The sequence below is a fragment of the Arvicola amphibius genome, chromosome 4, assembly GCF_903992535.2.
Source record: "Arvicola amphibius chromosome 4, mArvAmp1.2, whole genome shotgun sequence".
In the NCBI taxonomy this organism is placed as follows: domain Eukaryota; kingdom Metazoa; phylum Chordata; class Mammalia; order Rodentia; family Cricetidae; genus Arvicola; species Arvicola amphibius.
The window spans coordinates 139,082,238-139,106,711 of record NC_052050.1 but is presented as its reverse complement, the minus strand read 5'-3'; the positions used below and the strand labels follow the sequence as shown (position 1 = coordinate 139,106,711).

At 37.5% G+C, this 24,474-nt stretch overlaps 1 protein-coding gene across 3 annotated transcripts in view; it reads right to left on the bottom strand.

Moving 5' to 3' along the window:
* The window catches only part of Wrn (WRN RecQ like helicase), a 101,388-nt gene that overhangs the window by 53,313 nt on the left and 23,601 nt on the right, over positions 1 to 24,474 (bottom strand). For 2 of the 3 annotated variants that reach the window (XM_038325628.1, XM_038325630.1), the window contains exons 8-17: positions 22,219 to 22,333; positions 17,582 to 18,008; positions 15,816 to 15,896; positions 14,043 to 14,181; positions 12,778 to 12,853; positions 11,326 to 11,393; positions 11,004 to 11,112; positions 9,762 to 9,830; positions 9,129 to 9,211; positions 3,613 to 3,719 (exon numbers count right to left, since the gene is read on the bottom strand). In XM_038325628.1, coding sequence (XP_038181556.1) covers positions 3,613 to 3,719; positions 9,129 to 9,211; positions 9,762 to 9,830; positions 11,004 to 11,112; positions 11,326 to 11,393; positions 12,778 to 12,853; positions 14,043 to 14,181; positions 15,816 to 15,896; positions 17,582 to 18,008; positions 22,219 to 22,333 — 1,274 coding nt within the window. The remainder of the gene's footprint in view (positions 1 to 3,612; positions 3,720 to 9,128; positions 9,212 to 9,761; positions 9,831 to 11,003; positions 11,113 to 11,325; positions 11,394 to 12,777; positions 12,854 to 14,042; positions 14,182 to 15,815; positions 15,897 to 17,581; positions 18,009 to 22,218; positions 22,334 to 24,474) is intronic. The other variant, XM_038325629.1, reaches the window with a different exon arrangement.

Here is a 24,474-nt window from a genome sequence, read left to right as displayed (position 1 = left end):
TCTTATCCATGTGAAACAGACCCAGCTACTGAGAGGTGACCGGATCATGGTGGCTCTAACCTGATCCAGTGATTTTAACCCAGTGACGGATTTCATTAATAATCTGAGGCCACCACTGGGACATGAAAATGAAAGACTAGCTAACATAAAACTCAGTGAGATGTGGTTCCCATCCATTTTTGCCTTTTTCGGTGAAATGGAACACTACAAGAGGGCTTTGCACAGAAGACACAAATTTATTAGAGATACCCAGAAGTATCGCACTGACTGCTGTGCTGAAACACACCGGAGGTGGAAGCCAAGAGGCTGTTGTGATAGCCTAAGAGAAAGAAGAAGTAGGCGAACACAAAATGTAGTGACAGTACCAAGCAGAGAGGAACTCAGTCACATCTTGGTGGTATTAATCCAAGACAGGGATGTAAAGTTGAGGGCTCTCCGTCAACGGATGGTATTTAAATCTGTATGCTGTATTAGACAATCATGAAGTCGAACACAGAGGAAAGATAGGACGTCTAAAGAGTGAGGCACTGGGCACGCCAACCTTAATAAAACAGGGAGGTACAAAGCAACAGAAGAGACTTGAGAAGGGCGTGGTGGGAAAGCCAGAAAACCAGGGAAATGTACTATCTGTGACAACTGAAGAAATATGATGATAATAATGGCTATCTTGACAAATGGTCCTGAGGTTATCTGAGGCAAGAGTGCTGGACACGTACCTAGACCTTGAACCACACCAATTTATTCTCCTTCTTATTATATCTGCTAGCGGGAACATTAAGATTTTGCTATTGTTGATGATTTGTTTTATTTACTTAATTACTGCTCAATCAAATCTTTATGAGAAACCCAAACAAAAAGAAGTATTTTAAAAGATAGCAATTTGCTGCTAATATGTAAGATTAGTGATTAGTGAAACTGAGACAACCTTATCAAAGGACAACAACGTTCAGTGTTTTTCTCTGTTTAACCCATTTAACTGTGAAACGTGATCAGGAGGCGGCACTGTCTTTCTGTCACCAGGATCTAAACATAGGTCACTAGGTTTATTCAATCAAAACTAATACAACAGACTAGAGAGCAAGAAACAGACTGCCATAAGTACATTCGAATGGTTTTCAACAAAGGGGCTAAGACAATTGAGTAGTTAGAAAGCAGACTTTTCATCCAGTGAGTGGGGGATTCCTGTTTCTACATCTCACAGCATACAAGTAGACATATGCTACTATGCCTTCTATGGATTCTGTGGACTCAAGCTTATGTATTCACACTTGTATGTATGGTAAGTTCTTTTCCTGACATGCCATCTCTGCACCCTCTTAGACCTAAATTCAAACATACACATTTTAGGAAAAACCCTAAGAGCAAAATTTCAAGATCAAAGATTGAGGAACAAAATCCATGAAGAAAAAAATCAATACTCTGATTTTCATACAGATTTATAATTTTTTCTTTATAAAAGACAATGTGGCTAGGCATAGTAGTGTGTGCCTTTAGTCCCAGTACCTGAGAGGAGGAGGCAGGTGAATCTCTGCAATTCAAGGCCAATCTGGACTATAAAGTGAGTTCCAGGACAACAAGGACTACACAAAGCAAGTCTGTCTTGAAAAATAAAAGACAATGTAAAACTGAAGAAAGATAAAATAAAACTTGTAAAGAAATATTTATAAGCTAAATATCTGACCAAAGACTCATTTATAAACAGCTTTTTACTACTCTTTAAGTTCACAGAGGGCTGCGGAGTCAGCTCAGTGACCATGAGGCCCTGAGTGCAGATCCCCAGCGCCACACAAAAGCCAGACACAGCACACACCTATAACCCCTGTATTCAGGAGCTCCCTGCCTAGTGAGGGACTCTGCTTCAAATAAAGTAAGATGGAGAGCAACAGAGGAAGATGCTAGCATCAACATCTGGGCTCTGCAGGTGCTACACTCTAGAGTACACCACACACACACACAGACACACAGACACACACACACACACACACACACACACACACACGCATGCATGCACGCACGCACGCACGCAAACATAAACCAAAACTCACTCTCTCTTCCCCCTCCTCCTCTCTCCTTCTCTCTCTCCCCTCTATCTCTCTGTCACATACCCTTAACAGAAAAAAGAGTTTAAAAACACAAACCAATTAAACTAGGAATTTCACCAAATCAGTAAAGTAGTATACAATAAGATCTTCAAAACCACGAGCTATTAGAAAAATGCAAATTGAAAACACAAACTATCACTCCACTCCTATCATAACTACTAAAATAATACACAGTAGTAAGACAAAACGGTACAAGAATGAGAAGAAACTATTGCTCATATACTCCTAGGGTGGGTAGAAACAAATCACAGTAGCCAGTCTGGAAAGAAGTACTGTGGATCTTTCTAAAAATGAAACAAGGACCTTCCATGGGACCCAGCACCCACAACCCTGACATTTCCCCCAGAAAACTAAAAACTTATATTTACAAGCTATGTAATCATTGACCTACTGAAGGACTTTGCCGGTATATACAAATGTTCACAGTACCGCCATTCACAATATCCTAAATCCAGGAAACAACCGAAACATTTTCTACAAACTGATGACTAGGATGATATAGTGCACAGCCCATTTTACAATGGCCCACTAGTGAAGAACACAGAGCAACTACATTTTTGTGGAGTGTTTAAAAAAAAGAAAATGAGAGAAATATATGTCAGAGCCACACTACATACCTGTCCTCTCCTATACATTGGCTTTGCATGGTTCAGAGTCCTGTGGCGAACCATAGTCTAGACACATTAAGTGGAAACAAGTCATGTCTTAAGCTCTTCACCACTCTGAGGAACTGATGACATTTGCACTGTGCTTCCAATGTTGTCACTCTGTTCTCTCCAAGTCCAGAAGACCCACGCAAATCATGTCTCTCACCAGCTGGCCATGTACTAACATCTCATCTACCAGACAAACAGTCAAGCTAGGAAGCACTGTGGCTGGGTGCCCCTTATTTTACTTAAGAATGATCCTCGTGGTCAAGAATAATGATTGTGGGCATTTTTATTATAGTATATCATCATTGCTATTCATTTTTTAAATTCATCCACTATGCCTAATTAATAACAAGGAGGTAGACCCAGGCACCCAATGGGGTTCTTGGAACTATGTCCCCTGTCACTAAGGAGTAATAACTGCTGTTTTTAACTGATATTTTCAAAACTTTTTTGCCAACTCTTATCCCAGGGAGGGGTATCCAACCTGCACCCTAACAGCTAGGAATGTAACCAAAACAAACACTGGGATATTTTTGTGACCATTTTTGTTTTCATAACACACGTTTATGGTTCTTGGGAGTGAACTTCACAGATGACAATGGAATAGCTCAATGTCAAAGGACACTCCAGTCAGAGAGCATCCTTAAGAGGATACAAGCCAACCTCCAAAGGAAGCCAATGGTAGAATTTAAACACATAAAGAAATTCTCCTGCTTACATCTGACACCTTCTCTTTCATAGAGCAGTCTTTAGCTGTTCACACATTACCCAGTCCTGAAAAGCACTTCCGGACAGTAACCCTGGACTCAAACCTCACCTAGGACACGGGTGGGACCATCGGATCAGGTAAAGCTTACCAGTGGGAGCGCTGTCTTAAGAGAGCCCAGAGTCCTGAATGAACTTCTAAAGTCATGGCCCCACTCAGAAATACAGTGAGCCTCATCCACAGCAATAAGTGTGATCCCTACAAAAAGAAAATATATATAGAAAAATAAGGTTCAAAAGGAAAAAAAACTATCTAAGTCAATATTGCTTTTTTCTATTAGAATTTATGCCTTATAGAAAGCATAACCCAAATCAAAGTGTTTGGCACACATACACACAGAAGAAGCATAAATGACACCAGATAATATCAAAACTCATAAGTAAGAATAGGAGGGAAGAAGAAAAATGAATAAATGGCAACAGAATAAAGGAAGTTTTACATATTAATTCTACCAACATACCGTACTTCACCACTAGTCATTAAAGACAAGAACTGCTTACTATTGCTTTGTTCCAGAACTATCACTTATAAACGATCTGCAACCATGTCTGCTCAAAAGAACTGTTCTATTTCTCTTTGGCAATAATGTTAATCTTATCTCATAGATTAGCTATCAAGAGAGATAAATAGTCAGCACATTTTTATTGAGATAAAGTACATCATTATCCATGATCGAGCACATATCATATTGCAGGAAGTTCCTCTGAAAGGCCAGTGCATGAAGACATGACAACATCCACACCGTCGAACATAAAATGGAACGGAAAGAGCTAAGTCCCATTGTGTACAAAGTAGCTATAAAGGAATATAACTCTCCCCTCTGCCCCATACCATACACGGAAACAAGATCAATAGCGCCTATCAAAACATCTTCAGGTATTTCAAAGTATTGACTAGTAATACCTTTACCATTAATTACCAAATTAATACTATTAAGAGAAAAGCAACTTTCTGCTATTTGCTAGTATGTTCTATCAGGGAGAGGACTACAAACATGCGCTCTACAATCAGAGTGGCTGTGCACAAAGCACTGAGCAAGTTATAAATCTTTCCAGTCCCCAGTTTCCACAAAACTACCACACAGAGCTGCTGGGATGGCTCAGTGGGCAAAGGTCTTGAGAGCCTGACAAATTGAGTTCAACCCTCGGAACCCACAGTGGACAGAAAGAACTGACTCCCAATTGTACTCTGACCTCTACAAACACATTGTGGTATCTGTACACACACGCACACTCTACACACATACCATCATCATCATCACCATCATCCTAAATTAAAGTAATACACAGTAGGAAGTAATAGCACCTAACACTTCTTATTATTCTACTCTACGATGAAGTTAGAACAGTCACATAAAATACGCAGATAAGGCCTGGCACCAATTGGAGCTTAATAAAACTATATTATCATTGTTATCACTACACGGCCATTATGATCGAAAGCCTTTTCATGAGCCAAGGTGGCAGCACGTGCAGCACATTCCAGCGTCAGGGACTCAAGGCCATCTCAAGATTTGCCTGAGCTACAAGAGGCCCGGTCTAAAAGAATTATTAAATTAACCCTTTTCTAAATAACCAAGATACATTTGACCTCAAAGATTTCACAGTTCTTAAGAGGAGACAAAAGAAAAACTGGCGAGTCCTTAAGATTATGAGTTACAATTAAGTCCTGAGTGTGTGTGCACGTGTGTATGTGTGTATGCTTCTTTGCTTTGTATATATGCGTGCGTGTTTATATATAATACATACATATGCAATACCAATGAGTGTTGGGAAAATTCCAGTGTTACTCACACACTTATTTTCATTTTAGGAATTAAAATAACTAGATTTTAAGTTAAATACATTAGAAGCCTTTAGATACAGATCTGACAAGCTGTTAATGGTGTTGAACTTTGGCCTGCATGTTTAGTTGAGTTAGTTAAGCTTTGGCTAACATTCACTTGGAATGCAAAAGTTCAAGTGTCTTCCCAGGTCCTATACATATTTCATTTAAGTATACCTGTCACTCAAGCCTCATTTCCAAAGTTAAAAGACAATTACAAGTGCAGCTGGGAAAAACTCCCATATAAAAGTATGTTTGCCATTTCTGTTATAGATCCAGACTCCTTAAAAAAAATTTAACATTTACCTAAAAATGACAAATCTGATTACTTAAATGTCAGACTACTGTACAAATAATATCCTGGGTACATTCATTTTGTAGGCATTTTACAATTTCCTGCAAGAAAAGCCTAAATGAAATATTTCAAAAATAATTTTCATTTGTCCTAATCCTTTTACTAAATCACCCAAAGAAAACATTTCCATTCATTAAAAGCAAAAAAAACTTCACTCTAATGATGAAAATATTTATCCACATTTTTTGGGTGTGTTTGCTTGCTTGCTTTTGTTTTTAAAACAAAAGGGAGCTCAGACTACCCTCAAACTCTTGACCTTTTTGAATCAGCCTCCTGTAATTGAGATTACACTTCCATACCTAGCAAATACTTATTTCTTTAAAAAAAAAAAAGAAAATGAAAAAGAAAACCACAATAATCAAAACATATAACGTCTAGAGAGAACAAGAGGCCTCGATGCGTGAAAGCCCTCCCCTTCAAACCTAATAACCCAAGTTTGTAATGTCTGCAACCAGCATGGCTGAAGAAAAGGGTCATCTCCCCTTCTCTTGCACATATACACTCCAACACACAGAATAAAAATAAATTAAAAAAATTAAACATGCTGGGTGATGGTGTCGCATGCCTTTAATCCCAGCACTTGGAGAAATCTCTGTCTCCAAAAACAAATAAACAACCAAAAGTTAAACATAATGAGCTGTGAACCCAGGGAGCATGCTAGGCAAACACTATCATTGAGCTATACCCTCAGCTCTGCAGTATTCACAATTTACCCAGCATAAAAGTTAAAAAGGAAAAAGTTCTAATTACTTGTAAAAAGCATTTAATGTTGATTAACTTAGATTAATTATTCATATAACATAATTATAAAACTGAAACAAGTACTAAGATGGAATAAAATATACTCAGAATACTAGAGTCATGGATACCAATTTTTTAGATATAACTTCTGTGAGATAATGTCCTTGTACACTGTAAAGATTTGTCATTTGTGTTGGTTTAATAAAACGCTGATTGGCCAGTAGCCAGGCAGGAAGTATAGGCAAAGCAACCAGACTAGGAGAATTCTGGAAAGAGGAAAGGCATAGATGCAGCTATCAGCCAGACACATTGGAAGCAAGATAAGAACGACTTACTGAGAAAAAGTACCAAGCCATGTGGCTAAAATAGATAAGAATTATGGGTTAATTTAAGTTGGAAGAGCTAGCTAATAATAAGCCAGAGCTAATAGATCAAACACTTTGTAATTAATATAAACCTTTGTGTGCTTATTGGGGACTGAACAGCTACAGGACCAGGTGGAACAGAAACTTCTGGCCACATATAACTATAAAATTGATTTATAAGGTAATTGGGCTTAATACACAGTGAAGTGCTCTAAAGAAATTTTATAGTTTAATAGGATACATCTCAATTTTTTTCCATTACAGGCAAAAAACATGCCAATAAAAGCTAAATAGATTGTATAGGCACACTTTGGTAACATAGATCCTTAAATTAGTGGTTCTCAACCTTTGGGTCACAATCACTTTAAGGGCCAGACAGCCCTTCCCAGGGGTCATCTAAGACCACTAAGAAAACAGTTCACCTAAGACCACTAAGTAAAGTTATTTACATTATGATACATAACAGTAGCAAAATTGAAATTATGAAGTAGCAATGAAAATAATTTTATGGTTGGGGGTCACAACAACATGAGGAATGGTATTAGAGTTGCACCATTAGGAAGGTTGAGAACCACTGACTTAACGTTAATTTATGCCCTCATTATTTGTTGGTTTTATCACATACTAAAATATAAAAGTTTGCTTTCATTGAATTTGTTAAAAAAAATTATTATATATTCCTATAAGTCCATGGCAGGGTTACTACTCCTGTGATAAAACACCATGACCAAGGAAACTTGGGGAGGAAGGGTTTATTTGGTTTACACTTCCACATCATCTTCATCACTGATAGAAGTCAAGGCAGGAACCAGGAGGCAGGAGCTGATGCAGAGGTCACAGAAGGGTGCTGCTTACTGACTTTGTTCCTCATGGTTTGCTCAGCCTGCTTTCTTACAAAACTCAGAACTATCAGCCCAGGGGTGGCCCCATTCACAGTGGGCTGGGCCCTCCCCACAACAATCACTAATTAAGAAAAATGCTCTATAGTCTTGCCTACATCCAAGGAAGGCATTTTCTCATTTGGGGTTCCCTCCGCTCTGATGACTCTAGCCTGTGCCAAGTTGACATAAAACTAGCCAGCACAGTACAATACTGAAAACATGGCCTATATGAAATTACTTAATACCTCATTCTTCAAAAAGATCCTACAAATTGGGAAACAATTTTATCCTACAAGCTGGATAAAATTCAAATGAAGGTTTCAAATATGGATAGCATTCATCTCCTTCGGAATGGGTGAATCTAACCACCACCAAACAAACAAAAACATGAAAGTGCTTAAGTACAAACAGTGTCACCGAGTATGACTAATTCTATATTCACAGTTCCTATGGCATAATAAGCCTGAGCTGTTCAGCCAACAGTCTGCAATTAATATTAAGCTTCAGTGATTATTTAGAAGCAGTTGTGGGATGGGGGATGGGGGAGAAAGCTCCATTTATATGCTGAGCAACATTTTTCTAAAGTTTGAAGGGTGATTCTTACAAACAAGAATGAAGAGCCTGGCTCAGCATTATGAGATGGATCTGGGTCTAGAAATGCAGCTCCAACAAGCAGTGTTTTACATGATGCAACATAATGGGACTAGGGAACCTGGAATACCTAAAGGCTGATGTCCAAATGTATACACTTTCACACTGAGACACTGTGATGTATTTCATGCAAACAAGAGATTACAGAACTCGAATCTAGGCTTCTTTGCACATGCATTTTGTATGATGTTCTCAACAGCGGTTGTAAGGCAGCTCCTTTCTTAAGATCTTCATTTTATAGGAGAGGAACTGAAATTTGCACCTCACAGTGAGTACACGTTGAGGTGAAGATTAGACTTATCTCCCAGTCTCTAGCTTAATGCAAGACCCCAACCAGAGGACACTTCTCTCTCTTTACCCCAGATGAAGAAGGTAATAAAGAGAAGCTCAAAAAAAAGCATGAGGAACCAGTACACATTTAATTTAGGCTCAGAAGATGAAGCAAGATAAATCTCAGAATCTAGGATTCAACACTCATTCAGTGGCATACTGAAATAGACAACTATGTGCCAAGTCCTATAGTAAGAAAACAGAAATGAAGAATGGTATATTTGTTTCTAAAGAGTTTATAGTGTAACAAGTGATACATACATGCATGTACACAGTTATAACACTAACCCTGGAGTCCACGGCCCGATGGAATGAGGAGTTATAGGGTACTATAAAACGGGCAAACACAAAATGGATCAGAGATTTCCTAGAGGAGCAAACGTTTGAAACCAACCTTACTGAATCTAGTCTCATCCATGGGTCTACTTTGTATTCACAAAAGTCCTAGTTTGTTACTTACCAATATTAGAGTCAAGTTGCTGGAGTAGGTCCAAGTTACCAGAACAGAATTCTGGAGTCATGTATATGATCCTGTATTTGCCTCTGTAAAGACAAACCGAAACAGAAACAGAAAAGGAAACACTCCAATAAAGACAGCAATCAAGGCAAGAACAACATATTATAATCAAAATACATGACAAAGGAATGTTATACACACACAGTTATGAGTGTAAGTTCTTTAATTTATCTTCAACTCATCAAAATAAAGCACAGTATTCCTGTCAGGGAGTATTCGCCACAAAGGTTGTATTACAAGCCAGATTCTGATATCTAACAGTACAGTCCCTGCCCCCTCAATTTGCCCTAGCTAGATGATCAAGTCTTTGCAAACTTTTTGTGTGTATATATATATATATGTATGTATGTATGTATATGTATATATGCATATATACATATACATATATATATATACATGTGAAAGTTATACATGTGAAAGAGCAGAAAGGGTATATGGGCAGGTTTAGAAGGAAAAAGGGGAAGGGGAAATATAAATATGTTACAATTTCCTCATATCTTAAATAAAAATGTATATAAAAGTCTCTTACACTATAAACCTCTTACAATGTGGTCTGAAATCATAGAAATTACTCACAATTTAATATCTCTTAGAACATTTTTTGATTGTGCTGATCCAAGTAAACAGGCTGGAATGTTGGACAGTCTATAAAAAGACACAAATACTCTGCATCAATACATATATTACAAACACTAATTTCATTCTCAAAGAATAGATGTAATAATATATATTCATCTTCTTTCTAATATTCTTTCTTTTCATGTCTTGATAACTTGATATATTCCTTCAAGAGCCTAATGAGAAGGCAACTTTTTAATGCAAATCTTTCAAGAAGAAATTGAAAGGTCTCTCATAGATTAAAAAGTAAACTTTAGGGTTAGAGGAGGGGTGAATATGATCAAAACATGCATAGAATTTTCAAATAACTAATAAAAACACAGTTTTAAAAGTATTATATACTCTTAATACAGCTCACATAAAGCTAAAGAGCCCAGACAGCAGAACAAAAGAAAAATTCTGGAAAAGCCATAGTAAACTAGCATAAAGCAACAAATCTTCTTAAAACGTGATCAGGGCAATCTGGTAGCCATGTGTGATAGGTTGTGCAGCCATGTGTGCTCTGTGTGCTCTGTGTGCCCAATGGCAGGGCAATGCAAGAGGACAGAGTGATACCATCCTCGACTATGAACAGCAAGACTCTATCTCAATAAACAAACAAACAAATAAATAAAGGGAGAAAGATAGGCAAGCGGGCACTGAGCTGAGAAGAATGGGGGCTTTGAGGCCAGCTTAGTCTGAATAGTAAAGTCCAGTCTTAAAATGTTCTTGCTTTTAATGTCAAAAACCAGAATTTAAGGATAGTAAAGATATTAATAGCATACCACTTGGCCTGTTGGTGAAAAGCAGCCACTGGTCCCAAATAATGTAAACAGCCTTAGCTGTGGGATTTTGAAATTAAAAACAAAGAACTTGGTTTTACTTATAAAACAGAAATGGAAGGTGACAGAATTTTGGAGGTAGAATTTGAATAGAGTCCCATAAAACACTAAGGAAGCTAATCTTATTTTAACCCTGGAATGTTGATGCATTAAGCTTTCAAGGTACAGTTGGTAGTTACCCTGGTGTCTCTGTAAAGAACTGAAATCGGTTACATAGCAATCAAATGTAACAAATGAGAGAGAACTTCGGAGGTTGAGTAAGCAGAGTTCTTGACTATTAGAAATTATAAGTTCTGCTAATAAAAATATTTAAAACATAAAAAAAATGTTCTTGCTTGCTTATCAAAGGCAATGATGTAGCAATGAAACCATTACTTACTCAAGCTGGAGAACTTGGTCTTCCATTAAAGAAATAAGAGGTGAAATAACAATGCCAATCTTGCCTGCATAAACAGGTGGGTACTGGAAGCACAAACTCTTCCCATAACCTTTATAAAAATAATGCACAAGATAAAAATAATCTTTTCATGTTTTACTTTCTTCTTACAGCTTATATAACAGAATAAATAGACTTAAAAGGTAATCATGCATAAATATAAAATCTTTGCCATGTTCACTCTCTCCTATATTTAAGTTTGTAAAAGATTAAAACTGCCTTATGATTTTTAATGATTTAATTATTTACTTTAAATGTAACTTACCAGTTGCCATGACAACAACATTATCTCTTCTTTCTTCTAATACAGAATGAATGACTTTCCACTGAACCCTGAAAAGTAAAAAGCAAAATGCTTTATCAATAACAATCCAATGTTAGACCTATTTAACTTCTGCTCTCTAATCAACTCTTTCTGACTTTTTTGAGCTTCCTATGTAAATATGTGCAAATCCCAGAACTTTTAGACAAAAAAAAAAAAAAAAACCATTTGATCACACTCACATTCAGATTGACTGAATAATGAGGAGCTGCCATGTAGCTAACGGCTAAAATCAACTCCCAGCCTTATACTATAGACCAAGAGAACCAGGACTGCAAAGTACGTGAGAGGACTGTTGTAAGTGTGAAATGAGAAACCTGTGTTAAAGTGATAGTCAAGGGGGAAATCTACTGGAGATCTTGAGTGCGGTCTATACCAGCATGCGGAGTGCCAGAGCTTACTTCTCTATACATCTATTTGTGTCCTTCTGTACAGAGGATATATTTTAATTTAAAAAACTAAATTTTTTTAAAAAAAGGAAAGAAATGCTTCAATGGATTCTATTTTAAATACTCAAAACTCAATATAGATTTTTACTTTCTTACTGGTCTTATTCAAATTTACCTGTTCCTAATCTCATTTTTAATCATCTCACTTTTCTAGTTTTTAATGTGCCCTTGTGGTTGTTTGAATGAAAATGGCGCCCATAGGCTCACAGGGAGTGGCATTATTTGAAAGGATTTGGACGGGTGGCCTTGTTGAAGTAGGTGCGGCCTTGTTGGAGGAAGTGTGTTGCAGGGAATGGGCTTTAAGGTTTCAGAAGCTCAAGCCAAGACCAGTGTCTCACTCTCTCTTCCTGCTGCCTACTGACCCAGATGTAGAACTCTCAACTACATGACCAGCACTATGTCTACCTACCTACATGCCACTGTGCTTCCTGACATGACAATAATGAACTAAGCCTCTCAAGAAGTAAGCCAACCCCAATTAAACATTTCCTTTATACGAGTTGCGGTGGTCATGGCGTCTCTTCACAGTGATAGGACACAGGCATTTGGATATGTTAAAACAGGAAAACACCACTGTCCCTCAGATGGTTCTCCTAGAGACTTAGGACAGTGTGCTATGGGACACTTGCAGAAAACAGGAAAGATCTTCCCTCCAATTTTATACTTAATGAGAGGTAAATCAGCAATGAGAGAAGACTTATTTCTTACTATGTAGCCTCTACATAGACCCACCCAGTTAAAGAGAAAACAATGCTTCCTTTCTTATTAAAAGAACAAAAAAAACTTCTATAATTAATACTTCAAATAACTTTGGTGTCACATACAATATACATTTGACACATATGACTGCAGTAAAATTAGGCTGTTACTGTGAAATAGATTATTTACTTTTATCTTGGTAAAAACAATTTAAGCCCACAATGTAATTAATTGAGATCACACTCACGGTTTAAAACTGGAATGGCCGAAGTAGGTCTTGAGACAATTAATTTGCTTTGCATTGGGTTCCGGCAATAAGCGGTCTTAAAAATAAGTAAAATAATAAAACTGATATTTATGTTCAAAAAACAAATATATCATATAAGAAGAGGAAAATATTCATTTCATTGGCTTCTTATAAAGAATACAGTGACAGGTAACATGCTAATTTCTTTCCATTCTAATCAAGTTTGATCATCTAGGCAAGTCCTTTCATTACCACTAAAGTATCAGAATTATACGCATGAGTCATAATTTACCAATTCTGGAGGGGAAATGCCCATCGTTTTCCAATTAGGTACACTTACAAGATCTAGCATCTAGAGTGAACCAAACCAAAGCAACCAATATGCCAACAGAAATTTCATATTAAAAACAATTTTTAATTCATGGTAATATAAATTATATTAGTATCCCAAATTAAGTATATAAAAAAGTCAAATCTTCATTTTAGTTGTCTAAAACTAAATCTAATTACTTAAATTTAGTTATTTTGATCTAATTTAGTTATCTATCCAATTTAGTTAGGTAAATATAGCTACCTAAATCTTTGGCCAAAACTTTTAATTGCTTTGCACCATGGCTACGTTAGCTCTGCCAAAAGTGCCCACCACTGTCCATACTTAGATGCAAAGCCCCACACAGACTCTAGTAAGTTATCACTAGACACATGAAATCTTTAACAACTCTCAAGAGAAAAATCATACAGATGGTTGCAGTAAAGAAAGCAGAGGAAAACATTTTATCAATATATTTATAAATACCTTCTACCTACAAAATGTCTTGAAATTTCCACATTTTCACACAATAATACAGTCTGAGTATAGTGAGAGTTCTACTTGTTGAGAAGACTCTACAAGTTGACAAACTGTGATTCTTTACCCTTAAATGATAATTGCACCATTTGCACACTCAGTGGTGCCTCCCTTGCTATGAGAAAGTTCCCTGGTGTGGCTCCTGCCTGACAACAGCTCCTGGGGACAGACTGCATAGAACCGGATCTTTCTCAGAGGTATTCAATATCAGCAGCTGGTAAACTGCTTCACCACTGTCCTGAGGACAAAACCAAGCCTATAACTGAAGGATCACCAATTTCCTGAGAGACAAGAGTACCAAGGAATTAAAGGGCTGCTTTACTGACCTAGTGAGTAACTATATGCCACCAAGTCGTTAACTCAAATCACTGAGACACCGACAGGAAAACGAAGTGAAAAGCCTCCAGCCTACTCTTACCCTCCTCTTGCCACTGCTCCTCAATGGCTTCACTCCTGTCTCCATCTTCCCCCTCGGGAGGAAGACTCCGATGGCTTTCCATGTCCAACCATCTAGAATGAGTTGGCTCCACCATGTCACTATTCAGGTTTTCTAAAGACTGAAAGTTTAAAAGAAATTGTAAAAGCGAAACACTGACAACACCGTATCTTTTTACTGAGCGCAAAAAGAGTGTTATTAACAAAGCCTACAATTTTGTTGAGAACTGGCAGATGTGCAAGCAACAGCACAAAAGAACATGTGTGCTCCTCTATAAATACGTGCTGGAGAATGGCTTCAAGGCATAAGGCCAGGATGGAACACGGCCAGCATAAACAAGGTTCATTAATAGCATATAATGAACTGCCCCTGGGAAATCTATCATAAAGTTTACATTTGCATAATTTAAACAGTTTTCCTTACTGAACTTCAATGTTGTAGATTCCCAAGAGGTAAAATACAAATTTTAATGCTATTTTTATAATGTTTCTCTATATTACATGTCAGTCACATTTTTAGATTACAAGCAAGCAATAAATGTGCTTTGGAATTGTCCAAAAAAAAAAAAAAAAGATTCAAATAATCTAAGGAGAGAAATACTCCTTACGTAAAATAAAGTTCTTTATTTGATATATATTTTCTTCCCATTTCAAAAATATTAGTACATTTGAAATTACTTTATATATAAAACTTTTTACTAAGAAGTAAATTAAAAGATTCATTTAATCAAAGTTCTTCACTTTTAATGAGGCTTCTTTTTTAATTTGGCTTTAAGAATAGCTTTAAAAGTATAATATTTCAATCCTATAAAAGGAAAATGAAAAAAGCCCCAGTAATTCTGTTTCATTAACTCTACCACTATATTTGGAGAGCAGAGGTTATTTAATGTATAAAATATTACAATGTCCATGAGTAGCATGTTCTGCAGCACTTGGACAGAATGCACCCGAGAAAGGACAACCAGAAAAGGGGGATGACGGAGCCAGGCTCTGTGGTGAGCTCTGGTGGGAGCACCAGGCATCAACAGAAAGGGAGGATTCAAATCTGTAAGCTAATTAGAAATTCCTATCTTTCTTATCTCTGTGATTGCCACTACTAGGATTCCAAACTAAAGAACTACAAAATCACTACCATTTCATATAAAGGAAAACCAAACTGAGCTCAGACTGATAGATAAGAAAGTAGACTTTCATTTCTTCCTTTCTTTCTTTGTCACTTGATTTAACTAAACTGTGCCTTTCCCTTTTCTCTACGCCTGGTTCTTCCTGTTCATATATGATTCATGACACTTGATAAACTGGAGGTTTAGTGAGGGACAGAAAATGCACAAATTTATACTTCAGCTTTGATAACACAACAAAGTAAACAACCATTATAAAACTACATGTACCCGGTATTAAAATCCCATAGTCAGAGAAACCAGGAACTGTAAATGATTCAATTAGTAAAAATAGAACATCTAAAATGTGGCAAGTACACAAAGAACAAGAAACCAATTTCATGCTAAAGTGCCTGGTCACTGTTCAGATTCCAGAGACACGGAAGGAACACAGAGCATACGTGAGAACTCATGATGTTATACCTAAGACACTATTTATATATTAGGAAATATAAACTGGAAAAATATTGTCTAATATTAAATTATGGGTATGAATTCATTATGACAGTATATGATTTAGAAATGAAAACATTTTAGTTATTTAAATGCTCTTTTAAGAAAACTTGGAGTAATTTTCTTCTTAAGTTCAAACCTACCTTAAGCATCTCCATTTCCAAATCTTCATCACTCTCGATTACGTAAGAGGAATCCTTTTCATCATCAGTGGGGGAGAAGTGCTTTTTAAAAAAGCATTTCAAAGATTAATTTGCTGTAGAACTAACTCTATACCCTCTGTCGTATTCACTACAAGTATTCCGGCATATTCCTCTCCTTCAATAGGCAAATGTATAAAGCATAATTATAACTTTATAGGATGAGAGACAAAGGAAAAGAAAAGGAAGAAGAGGGACTTTTCAAATATAACCAAAAAGAAAGAAGCTGCATGGTTAAAAAGATAGGCAGTTAAATAAATAGATATGAAATAAAATCTAAACTCAAAATAGGAACAAAAGTGCAAATTGTAAGGTCAATCAATGTCAAACTGAGTCTCTCCATCTATTGAATACACAAAACTACACAATGTTGAAAAAACTTTGTACAAAGAAAATTAACTGTTCTTTAATATATTGACTTAAAAATACCAAAGACTAATATATAATAATTATATTATTTTTAAATAAATCAGCATTAGTCTATTTGAAAAAGTACCAGATATATTATTTACTTGGTCTGTTGCTGATGTTTGGAAATGAAGAATTTACAATATTGGCGATCCTAAAAAATCAGATGCCTAAAAAGATGTGAATCCTTCCCCTACCTCATATACACACACACACACATACACACACAGAAATCGAGTAGAAATAACTCCCCAAATGCTGAATATTTAATTTGGAAATGAGAAAAAGAAAATAGACTTAATTGATATGATAATTTAAAGCTATCAAAAGATTTTAAAATATATTTTTAACTGAGAAAAGTTTTATTGCTTTCTAAAATGGCAATAATTGACATAAAAGTATTAATCAAATCAAACTCATGACCATAACTCCCTATTATATAAAAATATCAAAGTGAAAATTTTCTACATTATTAGAATAAGGCAGATGTCAGCCAAAGTCAGAATTTTCTAAAGAGAATCTGGCTCACAAGTGGTTAGAATAAAATTACTTTGAAATTTTTAAAACATTTACATGCTCAACAGAAACAACTGGAAGAAAATATAAAACCCAAGGACTATAACTAAGATTAGGTTTCCATTTCTATAATGAAATTAGGAGAAATAATTCTATACAATTACATCAAAATCTAAAATAAAATTTTTATTGCAAAAACTCCAGAGATTCTGAATGTCTCCAGTAATTTGTAAGCTAGTGAAAATTAGGAAAGAAACAAGAGCTCATTGACTCTCCAGGGGACAGTACAGATGCCTGTAAAATAAAGCACCCTTCCACCTTCCACCCTAGCAAATAATTTCTGCTTGTAGGAAAAAACCTATTCCCCAAACCAAGTTTGAATGACTAGACATTTAGGAAGAATCCACCAAAAAACTATTACCTGTTATGAAAAAAAAAGAAGAAAAGAAAAGAAAAGAAAGTGTAAAGCAGAAAGCAGCAATTCCAACAAATGTTCTCTTGATAATATAAACTCTTTATATTATGCAATGCTATTTATTGTACTAAGTGGGTCTCACGAGTTAAGGTGGCCCTTGGTTTGTGTTTGTAAGTAAAGTTTTATTGAGGCACAGAGGTGCACAGCTCTTTGCATGTGTCTATTGTTACTTTTCAATCCAACAGCAGAACTGGGCAGTTGCAACAGGCACTATGCACACCACAAAGCCTAAAGTATATGCTCTCTGTGCATCTATACAACAAAGTAAGCCAGCCATTGATGGATATATTATTCCCTCTTGATTTAGTACCTCAGAAGGTTGGTGAGAAACATCATTACATTTTGTTCCTTCAGTCTGCTGTTTCAAAATTTGAAGTTCATATTCTGAAGTATCTGCCATCAAACAAGTTCTTTCCATATCACCTTCTGGGAGCTTGTCTTCTGCTTCATCTTCAAAGCCACCTTCTTCTTGCTTCACTTTGTTTCTAAACATATCAACTTCATTGTGTTTCACTAGACTGTCAAGCTCTGGATCCCACGGCTCTTCTTTAATTTTATGAAAAGTCCCACAGTCTCCAGTTTGTTTCTCTTGTTCTCCCACAGCAGCCAAATCCTCTGATGACATCAGGTTAGAACTACCGACCTGCTTCAGTTTAGTGTTGGAGTTTGCAGAGTCAAATAGCACCTTTCTCAAGGAACACACGTTTTCTGAAATATTCTTCAATATTACAGGAACCCTAAAAAAATTCAAGAAACATTGTTCAAGCTTAATTTTATAAACCATAAAGACAAGCTTTAAAGGTTCTTGCTAAACAAAAGCTTACAAAGATCCATTGATCTAAAGCTGTTCATCTCCCCATGGCCACATGAGATTAGGATTAGCAGTCTACTTGCCTGTCTAATTAGGTACTTCTGATCCTAGCAGTCACCTTGCATATTCACTAAGAGTCAGTAGTTTGGTCCCAAACTTATTTATGTCAGCTTTTTCTTTTTCTCTTTGATAATTAATTTAATGAAATATAAAGTACATCAAAAGGACATGGCCACAACAACAAAGTAAAAACTATTTCATTGAATTCTGAAGTAAACACACAAGAAAAGATAACAAATTTCTGGGGGAAAAATGTTTCATGGTGGACCCAGAGTCCTTTAGTCATTTCCCAGACCCTTCCGACCTTTCCTTCTAGTCCATCTCAATCCGACGTGGCAACCATCAACCCTCAGAACCACAATACGAGGGACTGCCAGCGGCCACACTAAGCTAGAAGCAATCTTTATTATCCTTCCTGTCCTCCATTATATCTCAGACTTACTCTTAGTCCTACTGTAGCCAGGAGGCCCTGCTCTCAGCCCACCTTCATCCCCTTAAGACTCTGCCTCTTGGTGTGGCCCTTAGGCCCTAGTTCTTTGTCTGCCTACTTGACTTTCAGCCTTTCTTTCTAGCCCCTTTCCACTGCTTTGTGATACCTGCTGACTCCCAGGAACAATCTCTATTAGGGACCCCACAGTTACCAAACTTGGCTAAGACCCAGAGCAGGCAACAAAAAAACAGAACACTCACCCAACAAAGACAGATATTTACACTAAGAAACATGTCTAACACCATAAACTCAGAAGCCTAGATCCCAAGACAAAACAAAAAAACCCACAAATGTAAACAGCCAAGATAACATGCCTCTTCCAGAAACCAGCAACTCTAATACAATAGGAACCAAGAAAGGCAATTTAGCTAAAGCACAAGAGAAGAACTTCAAAACAGCAATTATGAATTATTTAAGGACCTTAAAGAGGATATAAACAAATGCCTTAAAGGAAACATGAAATACAAACACTGCATGGAAAAAATTTAAGAAATGAAATTAGAATTTAACAAAGAAACAGAATCACCAGAGAAAACCCAAAATGAAAATGAAAAACATCAGAGGTAAGCCTCACCAACAGATTAAAAGATATGGAAGAAAGAAATTCAGGTCCTGAAAACAAGGCAAAGAAATGACAGTTCAGTCAAATGTTAAATCTAAAAAGATCCAGGCACAAAACATTCAGGAATCCTGGGATACTATGCAAAGACCAAACTTACAAAAAATAAATATAGAGGAATGAGAAAAATCCACAAAAAAATATTTTAACAAAATTATACAAGAAATTTTCTCCAATCTCAAGAAAGAAAAATATATAACAAAGTACACGAAGCATACAGAAACTTAAATAGACAGGACTGGAAAAGAATTTCCCTACAGCACATAATTGAAATACTAAGCAGACAAAAGAAAGAAAGGATATTAAAAGCTATAAGGGGAAAAGACCAAATAACATATAAAGGCAGAGACATTAAAATGGCTGCAATGGAGACTTTGAAAGCCAAAAAGGACCTGGACAGATGTTCTACAAGCTCCAAAAGACCACAAATGCCAGCCCAGACTACTATACCCAGCAAAATCATCAACCACAGTAGATGGAGAAAAAAATCCATGATAAAACCAATATTAAGCATATCTATCTACCAATACACCACTACAGAGAGCACTAGAAGAAAAACTTTAGTCTAAAAAGGTTGACTACACCCAAGAAAATGCAAGAAATAATACCAGAACAGTAAATCAGAATAGGGAAAAAACCCACAATATAACCACAAAATAATAAAAAATTTTTAAAAAAACTGTTCATTGATTGATAACTCAGCCTTAATTGTCTAAATTCTACAATAAAAGGACATACAAACACTGTCTTCCATCACAAGGCTGATGCACATGGGAACTCCCAGAGACTGTGTGATAGCATGCACAAGAATGGCAAAGGTTCAATTGGGACAAAATACCTGTACCCCTAACCAAAAAATTCTTTGCAATTGATACTACTGGAAAAGAAAAAAACAGTTTTCTCCAATAAAGTGTCACCGGGCATGTCAACCACATTCCAGGGCAAGCCCCATACCCAGGACTAGTTGACCAACACAAAATGAACCCCATGCTTTTTTTGTAGATTTTTTGTTTTGTTTTGTTTGGGTATTATTTTCCCCATAGTTTTGTTGTTGCTGTTATTGTTTGCTTTGATTTTTGTTTATTTGTTTGTTGAGAGAGAGGGATTCAAACCTGAAGTTGGGTGGGTAGGGAGGTTATAAGGACCTGGAAGGAGTTTGGGGAAGGGGGAAAAATGATTTAAAAATGTATTGTCATAAAAAAATAAATAAAAAAGATAACCTATAGTCAATATAACACAAAAGTTCATAAGAAAATACATAAAAATTCTTAGGACTCTGTATTCAGATGACTTTAAGCCATCTGAATTTTAAAGGAACTACAATTAGAAATTGGAGGTAACACATTCTGAGTGCAGCCTAAGTAAGAAACACTGTGCAGAACTACAAACAGCAGCCTGCGTTTAATGAAAACTCCATGATGCTTGCCTGGAGTGCACAAGGCCTTGATCTTGTGATCCTTCTGCCTCAGTCTCCTGAATATAGAGATTATATATATATGTATCAACATGCCTGGGAATCTTATAAATCTGACTATATACACAGCTGCTCATATATAACAATGTGCATGAAAAATGTAGTAGGAACAGTTATGATAAAACGTAATTGTGAAATAAATGTGCTGCTATAGCAACAGTGACACAGTTCAGCTAACAATACTATAATGTCTATTTATCCTGTACTAACATCAGAGGAGGACATAAGCACGTTAACACTAAAAGCTGGCCTGTGAAGACACACAAGGTAGCATACACTTTTTCTCCCTTAAGATTCCTAGCATGCTCACTAGTTATCAGCAGACAAGCTCAACACCCTGCAGAAAGTCAAATCCACTGCAGCAATACCGCAGAGACACACTGGATTTAAAATCAATGACTAAACAATACTAAATAACACCAATCCTATCAGGGTTCTCGGAAACAAAAACCACCTTCTTTTCTACAAAAAAAACCTGAAACTATTCTATTTTGAGTTCTTAATGCAAGAAAGCCTACTTAGCTTGCTGTTATGAAGCAAACTATCAGGTAAAGCTAATTTATACAAAGCATGTATTCTGTAAAATCAGGAATTCATGTTTAAGAAAATCACATTAAAGGTGATTGAAATTGGTACCAGGAGTAGGGTATTGCTATGACCAGACCAAACATCTTGTTTTGGGGAGGACTGAGAAGGGACTTTGAAACTTTGGGCTGGACAAGCCAATGAGTGTTCAAAGCTTGGCGAGCTTTTCTATGGGAGCTTGAAAGATAAGGATGTTGAGAATAATGCAGACCATAGAGGCCCAGCCTGTGATGTTCCAGAGGGAAGGTGGAGAGACCCTTACAGACTCTGGAGTTGAGAATCTTTCTGGTTAGCCGTAGCTGAAAAAGCAGCTGTGCTCTTTCAAGAGGCAAGAACCACAAAAGTGAAATCTTTGCATTACTGGGACAACGGATGCTGGTCAGCTGGAGCTGAGAAACAGTGATGAATCAGAAGACACCAGCATCAGTGAGGTGAAATCTTCTGAGAAATATTGCCTTGGAGTCAGCACACAGAAACTGTGGTCCAGAGGTGGCCAAGGTTGTGCCTCACAATGGCAGCTGAACTTGTTTTAACACACACATACCAGCTGATAGAAACTTGAGAGCTAGCTTACCAGTTACCAAATAGCACATGTTAAAGAACCAAAGTTTTTCTGTCGGCTGTGTAGGATGTTTGGAGTCTAGACAAACAGCTCGGGGATTAAGAACACATTTTGCTCTTGCAGAGGACCTGACTTTGGCACCTAGCACACACAAGGTGTGTAGGTGGCTCACAACTATCTGAAGCTCCAGATCCAGGGGCAATCTGAAACCTCTGACCTCCGTGGGCACTTGCACTCACATGTACAAGCGTGCGTATAGGCATGCACGTGCGCGCACACACACACACATACACACACACACACACACACACTTAAAATAAATATTTTTAAAAGCACAGTATTTCACCTCTGTAGAGTCTCCAAGTTTCTGCAATTGACAGGAAAATGCGTGGCCAGGTCTTTCATTTCTTCAGAGATTGAGTTCAGCTTTCTCTTCATCTCATTAGGCAGGCTTTCCTCTGCTAGAAAAAAAAAAAAAAACACTACTAATATTCAAATTAAAAAGCAGAGATTTTATTGAATCACATCATAATAGCGTTAGTACCAGATCTTCATCTAGTCCCTACAGTGAACCCAAGTAAACATGTCTGTCCTTCTTGAGTTCCAAATTCACTTTCCTCACTTGTATTTTCAAACTTCTTTTTCAAATTTTTGCTATTTGAAATTTAGAGTATAATTCTAAATTTATAAACTATAAACTCAAAGTTTACTGACCTAGATAGAGGAGAAGAGAAGTGAGATTCTAAACTCAACTAACACTACTCTGATTCAGAAATCAATGTAATACCATATGAGTTGGGACTTAAAACTGTTTGGAGTTACTCTTCATTGCCTTAATCAGCCATCAGCAAAACAAAATTTGAACCTTTCACATATGTGGCCGCCTTCCAGACTCTCAACTTCACTACATCTGATATGACATTCTGTGTCAACAGCAAGAAGCCTGCCTTCACTTTCTTTTTGTTTGGTTTGGTTAATGGTTTTTGAAACAAGGTTTCCCTGTGTAGCCCTGGCTGTTCTGCAATTTGCTCTGTAGACCAGGCTGTGCTCGAAGCCTGCGTCTGCCTCCTGAGTGCTAAGATTAAAGGCTTGCACCCGCACAGACAGGCTGAGAATACAGATATGGCTCAGTTGTAAGAGCACAGGCTGCTCTCCCTTCCGAAGCCATCTCCTTGATTAGAATTTCTTCACCAATTCACCTATCCCTCAAACAGCCCGGGCTCTCCTGAAGCATACGACATAAGATCACATATCTTCCTATTCCAGAATAGGAATCTTGTGACGTTACATCATTTTACTCACAGATGACTAGGTTAGTTTTATCTATTAACTGTCTTTCCCTCCACAATCATTTCTGTGATCATTCCTAGTGACTTTAACACCCACAGAGATGCTCCATCCACGTTGGGACCTTGTATTCTCAGCTCCTCCATTTCCAACGACCTTTTCCTCATCTAACCTGAGCCACTCATTCCCACAATCAGAGAGGTCTGACCTTAAAACTGTCCAGTGAAACCACCGCTCACTACCAACTTTCACTCACGAACATTCTGCACTCTTAATACAGGCGTACCTATCACCCTCTCCCCAGTCAACGTGCTGACACTTGAGAATGAAGCCTATGGACCCTCCCCTTTCCCCACCCACACACCATCTGCTCCCCACCATGCTTCCTTCCCTTTCCGAGCCACACTATAGTGTCCGCTCCTCTGACTCTCAACTTACTTCTTTACGCACCTCCATGGAGCTTACCTGGCAAAACCCCTACTCTACACTCAACTTCTTTAGCTAACTAATACCCAAGTATCTGGACATGATTGACCGTAAAACAAAATGATAATGACCAGTTCACCTTAAACTCATGACACAGACCCCACTTTCCTACTCTCAAGACGGCAATTTTATATATACCCTTTCTTTCTCTTTTAAGCTTCCAATACCTGCTCATCCTCAAACTTTCTGCTCCTCTTTTCTCCTAAACTAACTGCAGCTCAGCTTTTCCCCCTCAGTAGCAAAGCTTCCTTTGGGAAGGCCACACTCTCAACCCTAATTGCTAGTCTGAGATCCCCACCTCCTTCAAATCCTCAGAGGTTTCAGGTGGCTGACAACTCCTTCCTGTTGACAGCTCGTCCTTCGCCTCCCTTCCTCCTTCACTGATGCTCCTCTCAATCCTCTCTGCTGCCCACTCATTTTCTAAACGCCAGTGTGACCTTGAAGCGGATACCTCTTCTGCTCTTGATTCCGCTCACTCCCAACTTTAATCTCGTCCACCTTTACCATTTGCAGGACAGTCTACACCTCTGAGGCCAACTTCTGCTGTGAACTCTGGACTCACTTCTCCAGCAAGGTGCTGGGGTGCCTTACCTGAGAAGTATATCCATGGGCTTAGGCATTTGAACACTTGAGGCCCAGTTGGTGGCTCCATTTGGGAGGGTTAAGAGGTGTAACCTTCCTGGAGGAAGCATGTCACTGGAGGTGGCTTTAAGAATGCACAGCTTCGCCCTACTTCTCTCTGCTTGAAGACTGCTATTCAAGCTGTGATCTAACCGTTTCCCGCTCCCACGGCCATGCCTACCGTTTCCCGCTCCCATGGCCATGCCTA